Here is a 20622-nt window from a genome sequence, read left to right on the forward strand (position 1 = left end):
GGAAGGAAGGAAGGAAGGAAGGAAGAAAGAAAGAAAGAAAGAAAGAAAGAAAGAAAGAAAGAAAGAAAGAAAGAAAGAAAGAAAGAAAGAAAGAAAGAAAGAAAGAAAGAAAGAAAGAAAGAAAGAGAGAAAGAAAAAGAAATTACTTGGGAAGCAAAACATGCATCTTAAGATGCAAATCTCTGGTCCCTTGACAAGCCCAGCACTGCGGGCCAAGGTATGCATTTTGCAATGCTACTTACTATAAGTTGCTCTCATAAAACCTAGTGCATGCAAAAGACATTTCTCTGTCTTTTGTTTAAAAAATATATAGAACTGGCTGAATCAGTAAAAAAAAAAAAGCAAAAATATTTCTTCAAGGTTAGCTCTTTTTCCTCTCATTTGAAAGATCTGGGGTACTGAGATTGTGCAGATGGCTTGGGCAAGCTTGCATCAGTGCCAGTCTAAATCTCTAATGTTGACACACTTACCCTGCAGTAATTTATGACTGTGACCCACTATATCAGTGCAATCTTCAGATAGCACAGGTGGTTGGGGTTTTCAGCAATGCCAACAAAATACCAACATACAAACTTCCCTCAGCTATAGAAACACTTCAATAAAAATGCAGCGATGTCAATTGCTTTCACATGCCTGAATACAGAACTGGATATCTGAAGCATAAAGTACATCTCATTAAACACTATTTTGTGGAGATAAACTGCGGAGATAACAAATGAATTTTCTCAAATGTGCCTAGCATCGAAAGACACTTAGCACTATGAAGATTAACTTGGTACTATAAAAGCCAATTAACATCAGGGCACTGGAACAAATAAGGCTGAAATAAGCTCACAACACAGAGATACTTCAACAAGCCTGTTGATTTCTTTATGCCCATTTTTGATAATTGGTATATGGTCAGGAGTGGCAAAGAGCTTTTAGATCTATGCACCTTTTTCGAAACATAAACCAAGAGGGTCTTCAGCATGCCAAGTGTTGCAAAGAAGAAAGGCATCTGTTTGTTGACTTTTTCCTTACAGCTACAGAACTCACTGTGATGCTGGCTACAGCATTTCCATTATTCAAAGGCAATGGCATGGCAGGCGTGACTGATCCCACAGCCAAGGGCACTGCACTGGCACAGGAACGAAGGGCACAGCTTGAGCCAGATGTTTGTAGCCCCTTTAACTATTTACTCCCTGTTGAATCCTTCAGCTGAAGTTGTGGCAAGGGTTTCTTTGCTAGCAGAGTAGAAAGGTTAGGCTTCAGAGCTAATATTGGATTACAGCGGTCTCCAAAAAAAAAAAGGAAAAGACATTCATGAGGGAGTGGGGATGACAGCTAGCACTCCACAGAATAAAGCAAGAACATTTCTGACTGCACACAGTAATGAGAAACAGCAAATCAGCAGAGAAGAGCCCATTATCACAATCACTCTGTTTACGGTATCACAATTCACAGTCTGGTATGTAAATGCTGAATAGATCCAGCTGCTAGTGGGAAGACGGCTGTGCAGCAGCTTGCAGCTCTGTCTGGACCCATGACAACAAAACCGATCACACCTCTGTCAGCATTTTCTTCTCTTTAAAACCCTGGTTGTTGGGGGGAATGAAGTTGGAATATTTCATGGACTCCAGGTCTTCTGCTTCCAGGAATTCAGATTTGCTGAGAGACTGATTACTGTCCCCCTTCTTGGGCTCAGAGAAGGGTGACTGCTGCTGGCCACAGGTGACATGGGTATACTGGCACTGCTCTTCATGATCAGTCTCTCGGTGGTAGAAGTAGTTGAAGTTGGACACGATGACAGGGACAGGCAGGGCAATGGTGAGCACACCAGCAATGGCACACAAGGAGCCCACAATCTTGCCACCAATTGTCATAGGATACATGTCCCCATAGCCCACAGTGGTCATGGACACCACTGCCCACCAAAAAGCATCAGGAATGCTGGTGAACAGGGAATCGGGGTCATCGGTCTCTGCAAAGTAGACAGCACTGGAGAAGAGGATCACCCCAATGAAGAGGAAGAAGATGAGGAGGCCCAGCTCCCTCATGCTGGCCTGGAGAGTCTTCCCCAGGATCTGCAGCCCCTTGGAGTGCCTGGAGAGCTTGAAGATCCTAAAGACTCTGACCAGGCGGATGACTCTGAGGATGGCCAAGGACATGGCTTGCTGCTGGCCCCCGTTGTTGCTGCTACTCCCAGGCTGCTGCTTCTGCTGCTGCTGCTGGGCCAGCTCCGTGCCCAGGGTGATGAAGTAGGGGATGATGGCCACGATGTCTATGATGTTCATGATGTTACGGGAGAACTCGGGCTTGCTGGGGCAGGCAAAGAAGCGCACGAGGAGCTCAAAGGAAAACCAGATGATGCACAGGGTCTCGATGAGGAAGAAGGGGTCAGTGAAGAAAGGGCCCGCACCGGTGGCAGGTCGCAGGGGTTGTGGGGTCCCACTCGGTGGCGGCGGTGGTGGCAGCAGCAGCGTGTCGTCCCCAGGCACTGCTGCCTCCCCGAAGCCAGGCTGGGAGCCCTTGGGCTCCTGGCGGAACTCAGGCAGGGTCTCCAGGCAGAAGATGACGATGGAAATGAGGATCACCAGCACAGAGACGATGGCGATGGCCCGGGCTGGCCCAGAGCTCTCAGGGTACTCAAAGAGCAGCCAGACCTGGCGCTGGAAGTGGTGCTGGGGCAGGGGCTTCTCCTCCTCCTGAATGAAGCCCTCGTCCTCCCGGAAGGTCTCGATGGCCTCCTGGCCCAGCTGGTAAAAGCGGATCTCCTCCAGGAAGATGTCGAGGGGTACGTGGACCGGCCTCCGGAGCCTTCCCCCGGACTGGTAGTAGTAGAGGATAGCATCGAAGCTGGGCCGGTTGCGGTCGAAGAAGTACTCGTTGCGGAGCGGGTCGAAGTAGCGCACCCTGCGGCTGGGGTCCCCCAGCAGTGTGTCGGGGAAGATGGAGAGGGTCCGCAGCTGGGTCTCGAAGCGCAGCCCGGAGATGTTGATCACCAGCCGCTCGCTGCTGCAGCAGCCGCCGCCGCTCCGCTCCTCGCCCGCCGCCTCCGCCTCGCCGCCGCCCGCCCGCGGGGCCGCCAGCGCCAGCGGCTCCTCCGCCCGCATGCCGCCCGCTCCCTGCCCCTGCCCGTGCCCGTGCCCGTGCCCGTGCCCGTGCCCGTGCCCGTGCCCGTGCCCGTGCTCGTGCTCGTGCCCGTGCCCGTGCCCGCTCCCCACCGCCTCCCCTTCACCGCCCGGGAGGAGCCGCCCCGCCTGTTGCGCCTCGGCGCGCTCGCACGGCGGCTCCGCGGGGCTGCCGGAGCGCCGCAGCTCCTTCTCCGGTCCCGGCCACGGTCCCGGCCACGGTCACGGTCCCGGTCACGGCCACGGGCACGGCGTGCTCTGCTGCACGGCACTCCCGGCTCTGCCCTCCCCGCTGCGCGCACACGCAGGCGCGCACATACACACACAGACCCCGCCGGTTACACGGCGATGGAGGGACAGACGGACACGCGGGGACAGACAGAGGCACCCAGGGACACGTACGCCGGCACCCACACGCCTAGGTACGGAGACATGCTGCAGCCCCAGCCCGGGGGGGAGGGAAGGGGGGCGGCCCTGGGGTCCCCCCGCGTGTAACCAGCTGCAGGGGGCTGCTCCCCGGCCGGGCGCTTTGCAGCAGCTCGCCTAAGCGGTGGCACCCCCTGGCTCTTCTTCCTCCCCACCCGTCCACCGTCAAAACCTGCCCCTGCCCCTGCAGGCAGACCCCCGACGAGGGCTGGACACCGCTAGCTCCGACCCCGATGCTGGAGCCAGGAGCCCTCGGTGCTGTGCCTGCTCCCGCTGCGGGCTCTCCAGCTGACCTTGAGCGAGGCGCTCCGTGCCTGTGGCTCGTAGACCTCCGTTTATAAATGCCACTGCCAGGATGCAAGCACGGCAGTGGCATCTGGCTGCTCACAGATGGAGGCAACCTGTCACACACTGAACTGCAGCTGGGGAAAAACACAGGTAAATACACTTTCTGATTTGGAGTGCGTAGGATTTGTCCCTTCTCCAGGTATCAAACAGTTGAGCTTGCTCTTTGTTTGTTTACCACCACACATTACCCAATCTCCCTGGGAGACAACACTACATTTTGTAGGCAATTAGACTTCCAGTCCTTTTGCCTTCAGAAACCTGTTGCTCCATCCATGTCATGTGTGGGATCTGAAAGCATAAAGAAACTTATGACAGTCCTCTTTGTCCTTCTGAAAATAGGGCTAACAGGTAAGGCTGCATCCATCATTCCCAGAACAAAAAGTCTGTCTTTCCCTTGAAAGCCTTTTGTCAGTGCTAAATATTATTAATGAGGCTTTTCTCATCATAGTATCTGATGCCTTTGCTGGCTGCAAGCCATATGCTTAGCCTACACTATCTTAGCAGCACAGGACTAGAAGCAAAATATTTCCCTTTTTACCCCTCCTCCCAAATCCTCTATAACTAGCTGGTAATATTCAGTTACTTCAGGCTTTGGACATTTTGACCAGCTGAAGGTGTCTTGTTTGGCTCTGTCCTCAAGAAGGAGGTGAATATAATCTAAACATTGCTTAATCCTTTTTCCTTTCCCTCTGAATAGCATTGAAGATGGCTGTTGCAAAAGGAAGCATATTTTTTCATTTATATGAAAATGGCTGACACACAAGGAAGCATATTTTTCTTTCATATTATACACAATTAGGGTATAGCAAGCAGATGAAAAATACTTTGATGGAGAATATACTTTCTAAAAAAAATGAATCAATATTTACCTTTATAATAGTAAAATGCTTCTTGCTGGGATTCCTTTTCAATTATTACAATGAATAATTCATTCATAGGATTATTTGAATAATTATTATGATTTATTCATTCACGTGGTTAGCTATTGTTTTTTTAAACAGCTTTTGGGAGGGATGGAAAAAAATCCTGAGGTTTATAAGAGGATACAAGGCATGCCTAGATTGCAATCACTGCTGTGATTCAGCTCACCACATACTAGGTTTAAACCAGAGAGCTTCAAGCAGCACGGGAGAGAGAGTGTGGAGCTCTGCAATGGTTTGCAGGACAATTTGCCAGCCCAGGCAGACATCTCATGCTGCCACAGCTCTGGTCTTCACACTACCTTGAGCTAGTGGTGTTGCAGATAGCTCAGGTGCCTCCACATGAGCTGCAGTCCCGTCCAGCCATGTCTACTCAGCTGCTACCACAGTCCATCTTAGAGCAGGCACCCAGCCTGTCTGCACTCGCTCCTGGAAGCCCTTAGGAAGTCCCTCTATTCCCTTCCTTCTGAGAACTTAGGCTGCCCCTCAGACTCAGTATCAGCCCCATAAGCCTTTGCAACATGCAACTAAACTCTTTTTAGCACACAGCCTGTTCCCGAACTGATCAGCACCACACAGCCTGTGCAGCCACACCCCTCACTTCTATATTAAGATCCTATGCCGGCTGCCACTGTTCAGCCTCCGTGAGGGATCTTGCTGGGCCAGCATCTTGCAGTGGTATACAATTTGCTGAAGAAGTACAGCAAGAGAGATCCAGCGATGTCAAGGAGGAGGACATGATGCAAACCCCACAACAGTACTCCAGAATGCGACACAGCAATACCATAACACACTCCAAAGGATGATTTGGCTGCTAGGTCTGGGGCCAAAACCTCAAGATCAGTGCCAGCTAAAGGTGCCACTAAACATGTCTCTGAGGTGGTGGCCATGTTCACCCCTCCTAGCTCAGCTATGATAGGTTGCTACAGTTCAAGAGTTAAGGATGATTGCAACCCCCCCGGGATGTATCAATCAGTGATCCCAAAGTGCACAAAAAGATCTCCATAAATCCATGAGAAAAATAAAAATTGCTGCTGGTTCTAGCATAGCAAGACACCTGATTCTGAGCCCTCATCACAGTCGAGAAGCTGGAAGGGCATTGCTGCCTGGAGACTGGCTCTGTGGCACAGCAGTACAGCTTCAACAAGTAAATTGTTTGCTTGGATGTCTTACACACCCCTGAACATGGTTCAGCATTTTGGGTAACCCTCTGAAATCCCTTTGGATCCCTTTCAGTGGATTTGAAGTCCTCAGCACTGTAGCTGCCACAGAATTATGGGTACATAGCATTTTCTCAGCAAAGACAAATTCAGAGCTCCTCAAGGTAAGTTCTCCAAAACTGAGATATCCTAAATGGGTATCTAGATTTGTGTCTCGCATATGCAGAACTTCTCCATTTCTTTTCTTTCTGTGTTTCCCAGTCATTCCTTCTTCTCCTGAACCTTCTGGTTTTCTCTTCCATGGCTTCTGTGCTACCCCTATCTTCTGCTTCCCTGACTCCCTGACTTCCCTGAATGTCATCTTTTCCCACATTTGTGTACTTTTCCTGGTTATGAAGTATCTCTTCCCTCTGACCCTACCAGTTTCTTCACTTATTTATATATTTTCACTTATTTTATAATTTTCATATCCATTTTGCAAAAATCCTGCTGGAACTGAACCCTGCCCAGTAAGCACTACAGATGGTGGCTGACTGCCTGACTCACTAGAAGAACTGAGTGACCAGAAGAATAACAACCTACTTCTAGAAACACTATAATGCAGACCTTAAAATGGTGTTCATAACAGCAAATTTCATGGCCAGCAATGTTGTTTAGCCTGTTCCCTAGCATGGTATTAGCCTGGAACTACTAAAACCATCCATAATTTCCTGAGAGCAGTTAAGAAAGTTAATGTGGGCCAGAGACTACCCCAGCAAGGAGTTCAACTGTTTACCTTTATATTTGAGGTGGATTGTTTATCAAGTGTTTGGCTCTGTGGACATGAACAAGGATGGGGGAAGAACTGCATCAGTCCAAAATGATACTCTTTTCATCTGATAGAACACTAAGTACACTTACAAAAGATGAGCAACTTCACTGACTACAAGAAATGAAACATTGGCTTTTGTATCCACATTACACTGTGAACTGGAAGAAATTATGAGGAATTCTCAGTTCATACATCTGCAGGTCTCAAAGTATCTGAAGGCAACAAGGTGAACAGAGAGTCCAGGTGTTTAACAATACCCTCATCATGTATCAGTCATGTTGCTGTTTCTACAACTGCCACAATGGACAGTGATCAGACTTCAATTTTTCCCACAATGCAAGCAACCTCAACTACTCTGTGATAGTGCATCTATCCCTGATCCCTGAGGTGCTGTCACCTTTAATTTGTCCTTTTAAGTTCCCTCCTTCCCCCAGCAGTTACACATATGAAGAAAAAATAATGGATAAATAAATAAATAAAAACAGAAAACTCAGTGGATAAGTTATATGGATATTACATCAGCCATAGCACAATGAATACACATGCATGCACACATACATGCATTCACACGTGCACATTTGAATGAACTTTTCCTGTAAGATTACGGTTGTAATTGCATATCAAAAAGCTATGTAGTTTCCAATGCTCTTATATTTACAACATGCAACAGCGGTGGCTTCACCCTGATGGACAGCTAAGTGCTCTCACTCCCCCTTCTCTTTGCAACAGGCGGAGAAAATATGATGGAAAAGGGCTCAAGGGTTGAGGTAAGGCCAGAGAGATCACTCATCAATTATTGTCGTGGGCAAAACAGGCTCATCATAGGGAGAGTAATATAATTTATAGCCTATTACTAACAGACTAAAGGAGTGAGAAATTAAAAGCAAACTCAAAACACCTTCCCCCCAACCACCCTCTTCTACATCCTCCCCTCGAGCGGCACAGGGGAATGTGGGCTGTGGTCAGGCCCTAGTGCTTCGTCTCTGCTGCTACCTCATGGTCCCTCTCTGCCCCTGCTCCATGTTGGGTCCCTCCCACGGGATGCCGTCCTTCCCGAACTGAGCCTTCGGGGGCTGCCCACAGGCAGCAGGTCTTCAAGCACTGCTCCCACATGGCTCCGTACCACGGGGTCCATCCATCCCCCAGGAGCAAAGTGCTCCAACACAGGTCCCCCATGGGTGGGCAGCAGCTCCTGCGTGGGATCCTCTCCACAGGCTGCAGCTCCGGACGGGGACCTGCTCATGCTGGGCCTCTCCATGGGCCGCAGCCTCCTCCAGGCCACATCCACCTGCTCCACCGCAGGCTCCTCCACGGGCTGCAGCATGGAGATCTGCTCCATGTGGGACCCATGGGCTGCAGGGGGGCTCCACCAGGGGCCTCTCCACGGGCCACAGGGGAACTTGTGCTGCCTTGTGCCTGGAGCACCTCCTGCCCTCCTTCTGCACTCACCTTGGGGTCTGCAGGGCTGGTTCTCACTCATCACTCTTCCAGCAGCTGTTGTAAAGCAGATTTCTTCCCTTCTTTAAGTCTGCTCTCCCAGAGGTGCAACGAGCATCGCTCATTGGCTCAGCTCTGGCCAGCAGTTGGTCCCTTTTGGAACTGGCTGGAACTGTCTTTGACCTGACATGGCATCTTCTGTACTCTTCTCATAGAGACCACCCTAGCAACCACCCCACTACCAAACATTGCCCCATAAATCGCATACAATACAGGCTGTCTTTACACTACACTTCAAATAGAATGCCTATGCCATCATTAAGTGAGGAAAGAGGAAGTACACTTCCACAATAAGCTGGAGGTGATAGCCTCATTCACTACATCACTCAGCAATATTCCTGGAGCGCTATCTTTTCTGTACCTTCAATGAGGATAGGTTCTAGTATTGGGAAAAATATGCCACCATGTAACTAAAAAGCATGTCACAATCCTGGAATAGAGGGAGAAGTGGAAGGGAAAACAAGGTTGTATCAGAAACTTTTGTGCAAGTACTTCCTAGCTTTCAAGTACTTACTCCTGTAACCTTAAAAGTGTTGTTAAAGTTGTGCTTATCTTGGGCTTTCAAAAAACTAAATTTTAAAAGAAAATCCCCAAACTTGTCCCACAGATGAGTAACATTTAAACATGAGCTATTTCTAAATAAGCAAGTATATTTCATGAAAACACTTTTTTTTAATCGCCTTTCAGAAATACCTTAGAATTATTACAGGAACTGCCAGGAGATATCTATCACAAGTTAAAAAACATGCTGGCCTGTCAGACGGCCACGGTATTTAGGCTCACAACACAACCCTATGTCATGTGAATGAGTGAAACAGAAGGTAACAACAGCATGCAGACCTATCACCAGAAAACAAAAACAAACAAAGAAACAACAACAAAAAAACATACAAATATATATATATATATATATATATATATATATAAAGTGGGGGTTTCGTAACTGTTTGATAGACAGCTTAGAATTATTGAGACGTGTTGTCCAAATTCAGGTTCTGCAATGTTGCAATGTCAGAGATGCAGCTCCTTTGAGATGTCTGTCCACCCTTCAGCTTGACTTTGTCTTCTTTTGGTTCTGTTCAGCTTCTTTTGTTTCTGGATTCCATCATCCAATTTCATTCTCTTAATTTATTTATATCTTATAGTCCCTGAGCTGGCCCCAAATGTTTACCCTGCCATCCTGTACCTTGGCTCTTCCCCATACTCATTCCTTCTGTTCCCATCTTCTATTTCTCCCAGTCCTTTCAGTCCATTGCTCTTATCCTATCTCATTTTCTAGTTCATCCTTCCTAAACATTATATTTAAATTTGGTTCAGTTCCTCAAATTCCAAGTATTTCAACAGATGTCCTTTCCCATGCAGGAGAATGACTTTATTTGCAAAAGAAGCAATCCTTTAAAATCATGCTGTGGTATTTGCTACATTGCTTGCCAATGTAGCAAAGCTCAAGACACAGCTTTGGAGAGGGCCAGCCTGTGCTTTGTAACTGATAAGGATGGGGAAAACGTAGGAACAGGAGGATTTAGGTTATTTGAGAATATTTGAGGAGGGCCTGTGTTTTGTGTTCCTTAACACAAAACCTGTTAAGGAACATTTAGGGGAAGGGGTTCAGGCAGAAACAAAAGAGTGAATAGATGCTGTATAACAACACAGGGCACGCAAAAGCTGTTGACAGTCAGTGTGCTCATCTGATTGAGCCTGGTAGCTTGATTTGCCTTCTTCTGCAAAGCCTGCCTCAGCTACCTCTCACATGCTCTCACCACCACACGTGTGTGAGTGCTGTAGGGACGAGGTGCCACCAACTGGGAGCTGCGTGAGTTGGTTTGGTGCCTGTGGCTGGAGCCAGGTCAGGGTGCTGGCATACCAACCTGTGGTGCCAGACTGGGGTGGGCAAGGGTTTCAGCCCTGCCACTGGGTCAGGACCAGTGTGCGCATCCCAAAAAACAGCTTCTGGGGAACTGGGCTGAGTGAGGTGAGGGCAGGGCTCTGTGATGGCTGTCACCAGTGAACAGCAGTCCTGAGCAGCCAGAGAGGAGGAAAGGGACTTGTCTGCCTGTAGTTACGTGAGACCTAGCAGTGTTACATCTGGGTGCTGCTTAAGGCAGCACCTGTTTTGTGGCAGTCTGTGCAGCTGGCTATGTCAGTGCATCTGTCTCTGGGATGCACACTCAGCCTCACTACTCTTTCAACCTACAAATGTCCATTGACGTGGGATAGAGATCTCTGGGTCTTTGGGGGCTCAGGATTGAGCACCAACATCCAGGAATGAGGAACTTCTTTGTGAGGAGCTTCTGGGTTCTTCAGAGGTCACTTATAGGCCCTAGCATATGCATAGATATAGCATCCCTTAACACCCATCAATGGGAGATTAGGGATAGGCAGTAGAATTTCCACTGAGAAAGTCTCTGCAGACACATGCACATTAAGTATGTTTAAACATTATTTTTGAAAAAAAAAAAATAGAAAAATAAAAAAAGAGCAGCAGCAACATAAGCAACTATGGAAACATATTTAAATTTGTTACTCTTTGCATGTTACTATGTGTTACGTGTAGCCTGTATTGTTCAATGTCAGCTCCTTTACTGTATGTTGGCACTGCAAATCATTATTAAAACAGAATGATAAGACATGTTTAAGTGAGGTTTGTGTAGTTCTGATGGGAAGAAAACCCAGGGTAAGCCTTCATCCTGTCCCAGCCACTTTCCCACGCCAACACACAAACATGGTGCTGTGAGGAATATTCTGGATGCAAAAAGCTCTTTCCCGTCATGGTTCCATATGACCCAGTTGTCCACCAAATAATGCATCTGTCCTCATCCCGTTGACTGAGAATCCCTCTGTGCATATAAATGCAGTGTCTCTCAAACACAGATCTGCCCAGGTCTGTGGGGCCTCTTCATTATGCTGCCTTTGAGAGGAGGGTCTCTATAAAAGGATGTCTTTCCATTTCTCCCCCAAGGTATTGCTAGGGCAAGTGTAGGCAGTAGACTGACCAGTTGTGCACAAGAGGGGAAAGAGAGACCCTAGAGCCACATGGATCTTTCTGCTCACTCTCCCTGTCCATTCCAATTCCACCTGAGAAGGGGAGGGGAAAAAAAATGGCTTTTTTTTTTTTTTTGCAACATCCCTGCCTAACTGCTCTTCACAGGGATTTCTCTTCACTCCTGGAATAGAAATTATGGGATTTCTAGAGCTTCTTTGACCAAAATGGGACATGTCACTGCCCATGAAGACAAAATTGTCAATACTGTGTTCCTACTCCTATCTCAAGCTCCCTCTGCCACTCCTTGCATTTCTACACCTGACACACACAGCTTCCAACTTCCCCAGTGTCCTGCCTGCAGGCACTTGGAGCACTTCAAGAACAGCTCTCTGTTCTGCTGCCTGTCATCACATCCATCCTGCACAGACAGGAGCAGCAAGGTCTTAGACAGCACAGCTCCTCCTACTGATGTGAAAACCCTTGGTCTTCTCCGTGCAAGGAAATCCTCGGGGATTTTGTGGCAAATCTCTGACAAGTCTCTATGAAAATACACGTCAAAGGAATAGATCTGAGCAGATTTCTTCAAGGATGGCAAAAATGAAACCATAATATCAGAACAACCTCCCTGGCAACTATTCCATATCTGCTCAAAAAGTAAAAGAGCTTTGCAGTAAAATGAGTGTAATAAATCTTGACAGGCAAAGCAAAACATTTTCCACTAACTTTGTTTCAGCAGCAGCCAAATAATATTTTGTTTGTTTGTTTTAGCAGAAGATTCCTAAATAAAAACAAACAAATTAGCCCCAAGGTAGAAAACCAACATGAAAAAAATGCAATTTGAAAGGACTTAAGATTAACAAGAAACCCTCCAGCAGGAGCAGGAAGAGACAGATTCTTCTAAGATAAAAGTAGCATGTGCATGGTGCATACTGACAATGTTTTAGAACCTTTTTCACTAAATGTTGACCAAATAAGCACTAAAGCCAATTAAAATTCAACAGAGGAGCCTGATACATGAAAATACACTACTCAGGCTAATTTAATTCACACATTGCTGCCATCTTAATGCCTATAAAGAACAAGTGTAATTTCCCCTACTCTTGACCACTGGGACAATAAGATGATCTCCAAATATGAAGCAATAAGAAACAGATGTAAGCACCAGTCTGGTAACATGAGCCATCTCTTTTCTTGGATGAAAGGGAAAGTCAGTGTGGCATTTCAGAGAAACTGCATAAAAGCCCACTGATAAGGTGGAAATGACATGTCTGGTAGGAATTATTCATGCAAAATAATCTCCATTCACTCCTGGGCTTTCTAGAAACCACTGGAGAACCACAAGCTTTCAGTCTGATTCAAATTTCAGGCCAACAGGAATGGGCTTTATAAGTAAACTGCCAGAAAAAGGAAGGCTAACTAACCCCTTTGCTAAAAGATCCCATTGCTCAGTGAGACAGGGGACCTAGGGACAAAGGACAAGAAAAAGACAAGAAAAGGTTAATATATATATATATATATATATATATATATATATATATATATATATATATATGCATTTGTTGTTACTGGGATAGCTTGAGTATACACAGAATAGAAAGCAGCTTTGCAGAAAATGACCTGAGGTCATCATGGGACATAAATAAGATGCGAGTATGCGGGGTGTCCTTGCAGAAAAGAATGTGAGACACATCCCAGTATATATCAGCAGAGAGTAGAGAGCATAGTAAGGGAACTGGTTCTTTCCTCCTTTTGGCATTTGTGGGATCACAGTTGGAGTACTGTACCTAATTTTGGGTCTCCCATCAGAAGAAAGATGTTCACACACTGAAGTAAGCTCAGAGAAAGGCCATTAGGATGGTGAGAGTTCTGGAGAATGAGAGATATGAGGCTGAGGGAGCTAACTTTGTTCAACCTGGAGGAGAGAAGACTTAAGGGACATCTTACTGCTGTTTTCAACTGCCCTATGGAAGAGTATGAGGAAGTTGAAGAATGTATACTCTTTGAACTGCACAATGGAAGGGTAAGGTGCACTAGATACACACTGGCACATGGGGAATCCCAACTTGATGTATGGAAAAAAATAACTCACCAAGAAGGTGGTGAAACACTGAAACAGATACCCAGAGAGTCTGAAGAATCTCCACCCTTGGAGATATTAGCTACTTGACAGAATGAGTTCCTCAGCTACATGGCACAGCTGGATCTATTTCGAGTAGGGAGCTGGACCACATCAGTCCAGAGGTCTCTTCCAACCTACCAACCTACATGAGTATGTGATTCTAAGATTTAGCAGGAAACAAAGAACAAATTCAAAATCTGTAGGGGAAAAGGAAAAAGGAGAGGAGAGGAGAGGAGAGGAGAGGAGAGGAGAGGAGAGGAGAGGAGAGGAGAGGAGAGGAGAGGAGAGGAGAGGAGAGGAGAGGAGAGGAGAGGAGAGGAGAGGAGAGGAGAGGAGAGGAGAGGAGAGGAGAGGAGAGGAGAGGAGAGGAGAGGAGAGGAGAGGAGAGGAGAGGAGAGGAGAGGAGAGGAGAGGAGAGGAGAGGAGAGGAGAGGAGAGGAGAGGAGAGGAGAGGAGAGGAGAGGAGAGGAGAGGAGAGGAGAGGAGAGGAGAGGAGAGGAGAGGAGAGGAGAGGAGAGGAGAGGAGAGGAGAGGAGAGGAGAGGAGAGGAGAGGAGAGGAGAGGAGAGGAGAGGAGAGGAAAGGAGAGGAAAGGAAAGGAAAGGAAAGGAAAGGAAAGGAAAGGAAAGGAAAGGAAAGGAAAGGAAAGGAAAGGAAAGGAAAGGAAAGGAAAGGAAAGGAAAGGAAAGGAAAGGAAAGGAAAGGAAAGGAAAGGAAAGGAAAGGAAAGGAAAGGAAAGGAAAGGAAAGGAAAGGAAAGGAAAGGAAAGGAAAGGAAAGGAAAGGAAAGGAAAGGAAAGGAAAGGAAAGGAAAGGAAAGGAAAGGAAAGGAAAGGAAAGGAAAGGAAAGGAAAGGAAAGGAAAGGAAAGGAAAGGAAAGGAAAGGAAAGAAAAGAAAAGAAAAGAAAAGAAAAGAAAAGAAAAGAAAAGAAAAGAAAAGAAAAGAAAAGAAAAGAAAAGAAAAGAAAAGAAAAGAAAAGAAAAGAAAAGAAAAGAAAAGAAAAGAAAAGAAAAGAAAAGAAAAGAAAAGAAAAGAGGAAAATTGTGCATCTCTGCAAGACCAGTGTAGCCCTGTCTCATAAAACATCCACTGGTACTTAAATGTGCACCAATATAGGAAACAAAAGCTATTACCTTCTCCACGCTATGTATACTGCCACCATCCTACAACTTAATGTATCCTGAAATATGTGCTAAATAGCAATGGAAATAGAGAACTGTACTACAGATATTTCTGATACGGGTCTTCCAATTTCATGATTTTTCAAAATTACAATCTTGGCAGAATCATAACTTAAAGCACTAGATGCAGTTTAAAGCCATATCAAATAATCTGGGAAGCAGACCTGCAATATCTTTGGTATAAAACTTCCTAAAGAATAAGGAGTTCCAAGGAAAGTGTGCCCTTTTCAAGCTCCAACTGCTCCTTGCAGAGCATGTCTATAGTGGTAAAATATAATTATCTAACTGGAATGTGGTCAACCTGGGACATTCAGGAGAGCCTTCTCAAAAGAGGAGGAAGAGTTTCAGGATCAGAGAACAAGAGAAAAGGAAAAAAGTGATCTCTCCTAGTCCTGGTGTCAAATTCCAGAGATGTAGTTTGGCACCTAATACCAAATTAAACCAAGTATTCGAGCTCTGTGCACAGCTCAAAGCAATGAATCACACTTTTTCCATGACATCTCTACAATTAGAGCTGTCTTATCCACTTATATCCAGCATTTTCTTAATGGTTGCCAAACCAAGCCTCAGCTCCACAGACACGATCTTAAGTGAGGAAAAATAACAGCAGAACCGCTCTTCTTTTAAAATTGCCTGAACAGGCAAAAGCTGCCTGTACATAAAACACGGACCTCCTCAAGTCATCTCTCAAAGTTTAATGAGATATACATACAGTTAACCTTGCATATCCTTGCCGAGTCACAGCTTGCTGTGAAGATGTCAACACCCAATGGATTATGGTTGTAAGAAAAAAATATTACACAATCCTGTACTCATGAGAAGCCTTATATAGTCACTTAGGTACTATTGTAGCGACAGGCATGGGAGCAACTGTAATTGGCCTGTGGAATCCTGCTAACCTCTCTGAGATTGCTCAAAGTCAGTAGAGCTATCCTAGCATGTCAATGTTTGTGGAGTTAGGCTCTAACTATCATGAGTTGTGTTTTTTCTGGTGAGCAAACTTGCAAAATGCTGTTCCAGCACAGGGTATGTGCCCACAAATGTGTCAAACAAAATTCTTAATTACAATTTTGATTCTTGCTTCTTTAGAAGATGTGGAAAAAAGGAGGGGAAACATCTTGCAGTCTCTATTCTCTGTCCCAAGACTGAATAGATTTTAATTTTAGTTCTCTAATAACCAGAACTATAAAAGTCCTTTTCCTCTCAAAATATCGAACATCATTTTAATAACATATAATGAAGAGGCTGTGGTTAAATAATGTAACTCTTTTGCCCCAGTTCTGATACTTTTTTATAGTGTTCATCTAAGTCACTAAAAGGAATTAATATTTTATTTCTTTCTATGAAAAATGCATAACATCTCTCCCATAGCTTTTCAGCAAGGTTTTAAAACTCTTGTCAGTATGGTTCAGAGCAGAATTTCTTTCTGATTTTTTCCTCACTGGGGTCAATTACCCCCTGTGGGAAAAAACAAAAACTATTTGTTAAAAAATTAACAGGAGCCTTAAATTTGTCATGAAAACTGTTTTTGAACTTGCTTCATAAATTCATTGTCACATTTCAGTTCCACAGCCCTGAAAAAGAGGAATTTCTGTTTCTGTCTGTATACATCATCACATACTAACCCTTTGTAAAACTCTGGACTCAGTAGCCTGTGATTTTTACAAATTAGGCTGTCTTTACAAAAATGTAATCGCCTAACTCTTTTCTGCTGTATCCTGTCTATGCAATAGGCCAGCTCATCCCTTAAAACTAAGTATTTGCAAACAAGACTCCATCAAACTAACAATGCTAATGAAGCAAATATAACTGAACTGACAGGTCTATGTAATCAAAACTATTGTTGACATCTTGATGTTGGATGAAAAATAAGCAACATCACTTGATAAAATGACGAGCTTAAACATCCTTAAAGCAGCCAGATTGGTTTCCAGACATCTAAAAATAAATCAAATATTCCAAGCTTTTAACAACAAATAAAATCCCTCTCATTTCCAGTAGTTTCTCAGGAGCATATTCTCTAGGACTTTTCCCAAGGGAACCATTTCACATAATGATAGTAATCCTAATCCTGCAGCTTTTTACACAGTTTAGAAGCATTTCTTTAGCCTTTTTAGCATAAATAACCCCTAATGTGAGGAATAGTCTGACTAAATGACTGGTAAATGTGGAATTCTGAATGTAAAATCTTTTGTAGAGACATTGCTATTAATATTTAAGAATTAAAAAAAAAAAAAAAAAAAAAAAAAGATTAGCTAAGGACAGAAATAGCATTAACTGTATTTCATTTTGTAAGGCATTTTGAGCTGTCATCAGAACCAATTACTGGAATGAAGCCTTAAGGATCTACTCTATCTTTGTGAGCCAAAAGTGACCAATAATTCTTCAAACAAAGATGTTGAGATATGCGTGATACCTGATGCCCAGGGTTTGGTGATTGTAGTCCAGTGAAATATTGTGTGTACTCCTCAACAATGTATTAGGAAGGTTAAATAAGACAAAGTTTCCCAGAGCCTTCTGAGGAGGGCTCTTGCACAGATTTTTCTTTCTGCAGCCAACCAGTGCTTCTACCAAGCAGGAATATCCATTTCCCACGTGAACACTGTTCAAGGATCAGACTGTTTTCCACTCCAGCAGGCATCTTTGGCAGATGTTTCTACAGGGTAATGCATTTACACAAGCTGAAACAGGACTGATCTTTCTCCACTCTCCTTGACATTTACTATGGGCAGTACTGACCTGAGATTCATTCCTCTGCTACATTATTAGAAGGACATCAGTGCTACTGAAAACCCATTAAATGGATTTGCTTCCAGTGCTCCTTCAATTACATGTAAACATATCCAGTTTACACTGATAGATTCAGAGATATCAGTTGCCATTCTATACACTGCTATGAGGAGATGTCTCATCAGCTGTTTATTTCTGAGTTATGCAGAAAACTGCAGACAGATCTAGCTGAGGCAGAACAGTGTAGCAAGAAAACAATATCAAGCTGCACACACTAATCTTGCCTCATGTCAGATGAATTCATCTGACCTTTGCACCTACTCAAATCATAATCCCAAGGAACACCACGCATCTGTCTTCCACTTTTTCTTATCTCTCTGCATGAGAAATACACTGGTGGAAATTTTGACTAACTAGATGCATGTCATTAAGGGTTTTGTTGCCTTATTTATCTATTTCTTCTGCCATTTTTCCTGGCTACTTCTAAGGAGAAAGATAATTTACCAGTAGTTCTTTATAGGAATCATGAGGCTGAGAACCAAAGTTTTGTGATTCTCTGCTTCCCCCCTTTCCCAGTCCCTGTCTGCCAGAGAGGATCCTGAGTGATGCAGGCAGGGAGGTGGCTGTTGTGTTGCACTTGGTAAGTGCTTCTGAGTTTCACTCTTCCTCTGAAGCTCAAACCTTCAGAACACACGATCAAGGATCCTTCTCTCCAGTCATCCCAGGAGAGGGGGCAGGTGATAGAGTGGGGAAGCTCTCTCTGTATAAAATCTGAGTGTCTGACGTCTTTTTCATGGGAAAACTGATCAGGTAAAAGATTCCCAGCTAGTCCTATTTAAAATGTAATTCCTAAATCCTCATAAATAAAGAAGGACTATCATCTTCTTTGTTTCAAATAAATGATGTCTGATCTCCATCTTTTAATTCAGGATAAGAACAGTGAAGAGGATAACAATAAAGTACTCAGTTTCTTACTAATTGTTATTGATTATCCTTGGGTAAACAACCAGAAATTCCACAGCAGCCATCAGGATTATTGTGAGTCTAGATCAGGGTAACTGAGGTCCAAGAGATCCACAGAGAGCTAGCAAAAACTGTTCAGTCCTAGGATGATAGTGGTGTACAGCATTTGGTCCCAAATCAGATCAGAAATGGAAATGAATGAACTAGACTCTTTTAGCAGACACAAATTTAAACATAAAATGTAACATAGATAGTTTTTAAAGCCTGACAGGGAGCTTTCTCTAGAGCCCAGCCACAGCAACTGATATTTTTAAGGGTATTATAACAGGTACAGTTCTGAAAACCTAAACAATTGAGTGTCAGCATTTGTGTGCTTCAAAATCATACCAATGCATGTAGTGCATATAAAATCAGAGTCACAGATTAATATTGTGACTCAGGTCATTGGGTGAGGAGGAAAAAGCACAGATCATCATGACATGTATTTCTTTCTCTGCTGTTCCCAAATGAATGCCATTATCTGCAAGGGCAGAACCACACCAGGGAATTCCATAGGAAGTTCCAAGCACTATGCATTGCCAAAACATCTAATTGATTTATTCAGAAGCATACTGATGCTCTCCAGAGGAGAGAAGGAAAGAGAAAGAGGAAGAGGAAGAAGAAGAGGAAGAGGAAGAGGAAGAGGAAGAGGAAGAGGAAGAGGAAGAGGAAGAGGAAGAGGAAGAGGAAGAGGAAGAGGAAGAGGAAGAGGAAGAGGAAGAGGAAAAAGAAAGAGAAAGAGAAAGAGAAAGAGAAAGAGAAAGAGAAAGAGAAAGAGAAAGAGAAAGAGAAAGAGAAAGAGAAAAAGAAAAAGAAAAAGAAAAAGAAAAAGAAAAAGAAAAAGAAAAAGAAAAAGAAAAAGAAAAAGAAAAAGAAAAAGAAAAAGAAAGAAAAGAAAAAGAAAAAGAAAAAGAAAAAGAAAAAGAAAAAGAAAAAGAAAAAGAAAAAGAAAAAGAAAAAGAAAAAGAAAAAGAAAAAGAAAAAGAAAAAGAAAAAGAAGAAAAAGAAAAAGAAAAAGAAAAAGAAGAAAAAGAAAAAGAAAAAGAAAAAGAAAAAGAAAAAGAAAAAGAAAAAGAAAAAGAAAAAGAAAAAGAAAACATATTTTTTTCTTCTGTGCTTACTACAAAGGCACCACACTCAGTCTCAATTTCAAATTTTTATCCTACACGATGAACATTGCTTACAGAAAAGATTTAGCTTATGCATGAGCTCATTAGTACATTTCCACAAGTAACTGCTGTGTTTGTGTATTCTTTGTACACACAGAAAAAGAAGGTCTGATTTGCAAAATAGCTTCTTACCACTTCTTAGGATCACACTTTTTAAGATGCCTTGAAGTATTCAAAATGAATGCTCTTCTGAATCATTAGCCATTTTTTTTCAAAACCAAGATGCACAAATCATCCCTAACTGACTGACTTTAAAGGGAACATTCTGCTGAGTACAAAGATCTTCTGATCAAGTTCTAAAGGATGTAAAACATTTTACCGGTAAAGTGACAGGAGGTGAATACTTCAGGCTTCATGTAGAATAAAAGGTGCATTGAGTCTGAATGCTTCAAATGAAAGAGTCCTTTCATTCCAGGATAGCTCAGGTACAAGTTAAGTGAGTAGGCTGGTTTTTGGAACTTAACCATCTTTTCTTTCTCTGCTATGTTCAGTTACTGAAAGTTTACTGGAACTGTCTGCAAGTCTCTATTTTTGAAGGGTCTTTTTAGAAATAATTATTTGATATTTCATTATTATCTTCCACCCAAACTTCTCGACTTACCTTTAAAATTGCTTTATTCTTTCCAGATATTAAGGTAGTTATTAAAAACAAATAATGGTGAAATTTGTACATATCTCTATGTGTACATGTGCATGTTTATATGCATATGTTTGGTTGCAGGTCTGTGCTTACTTGCAGAATTATTCACGGGCCATAAAAATATGTATCCTTGTAAATTTATGCAACAATATGTTTTTGAATAATTTAGGGAGGTTTTTTACAATGTATCTGGAAATGTATGTTCAAAAAGTGTTACATTCACTATTCTCTCTTCATTAATTACTTTCCTGCTTTAAAGTTTCAGACATTGGGGAGCAAATTACCAAGAAAACCAGTGAAGGGAGGAAGGCTTACTTTAAAGCAAGGAGTTCAAAGACAGCCTTCATAATAAGATGACTTCCCCTTTGCTATTCAGTGCAAAGCTTCAAAATATTCATTTAAAAATAAATCAGGACTGGATGGCTTAAATGTAAGTTAATTTGTTGTATAATTTACTCACTGAAAAGAGTTTAGTGAGCTTTAAACCAATGCTTTAGAAAAAGAGCAGTCATATTTTGTTGGAGGGA

The 20622-nt window shown here is 43.6% G+C and overlaps 1 protein-coding gene and 1 long non-coding RNA gene across 2 annotated transcripts; one reads left to right on the forward strand and one right to left on the reverse strand.

The window, feature by feature from the left end:
* Positions 1-325: 325 nt before the first annotated feature.
* On the reverse strand, positions 326-3092 carry LOC116488528 (potassium voltage-gated channel subfamily A member 6-like). The gene has a single exon (XM_032186172.1). It carries the CDS (start codon positions 3090-3092, stop codon positions 1539-1541), a length of 1554 nt encoding a protein of 517 aa, XP_032042063.1. The 3' UTR covers positions 326-1538.
* A 262-nt stretch (positions 3093-3354) lies between these two features.
* Positions 3355-7668, forward strand: LOC116502275. The gene is made up of 3 exons (XR_004254552.1): positions 3355-3532; positions 3727-3974; positions 6475-7668. It is a non-coding gene; the product is annotated as an uncharacterized LOC116502275 (long non-coding RNA).
* The last annotated feature ends 12954 nt before the right edge of the window (positions 7669-20622 follow it).

Source organism: Aythya fuligula, chromosome 1 (assembly GCF_009819795.1).
Source record: "Aythya fuligula isolate bAytFul2 chromosome 1, bAytFul2.pri, whole genome shotgun sequence".
Classification (NCBI taxonomy): domain Eukaryota; kingdom Metazoa; phylum Chordata; class Aves; order Anseriformes; family Anatidae; genus Aythya; species Aythya fuligula.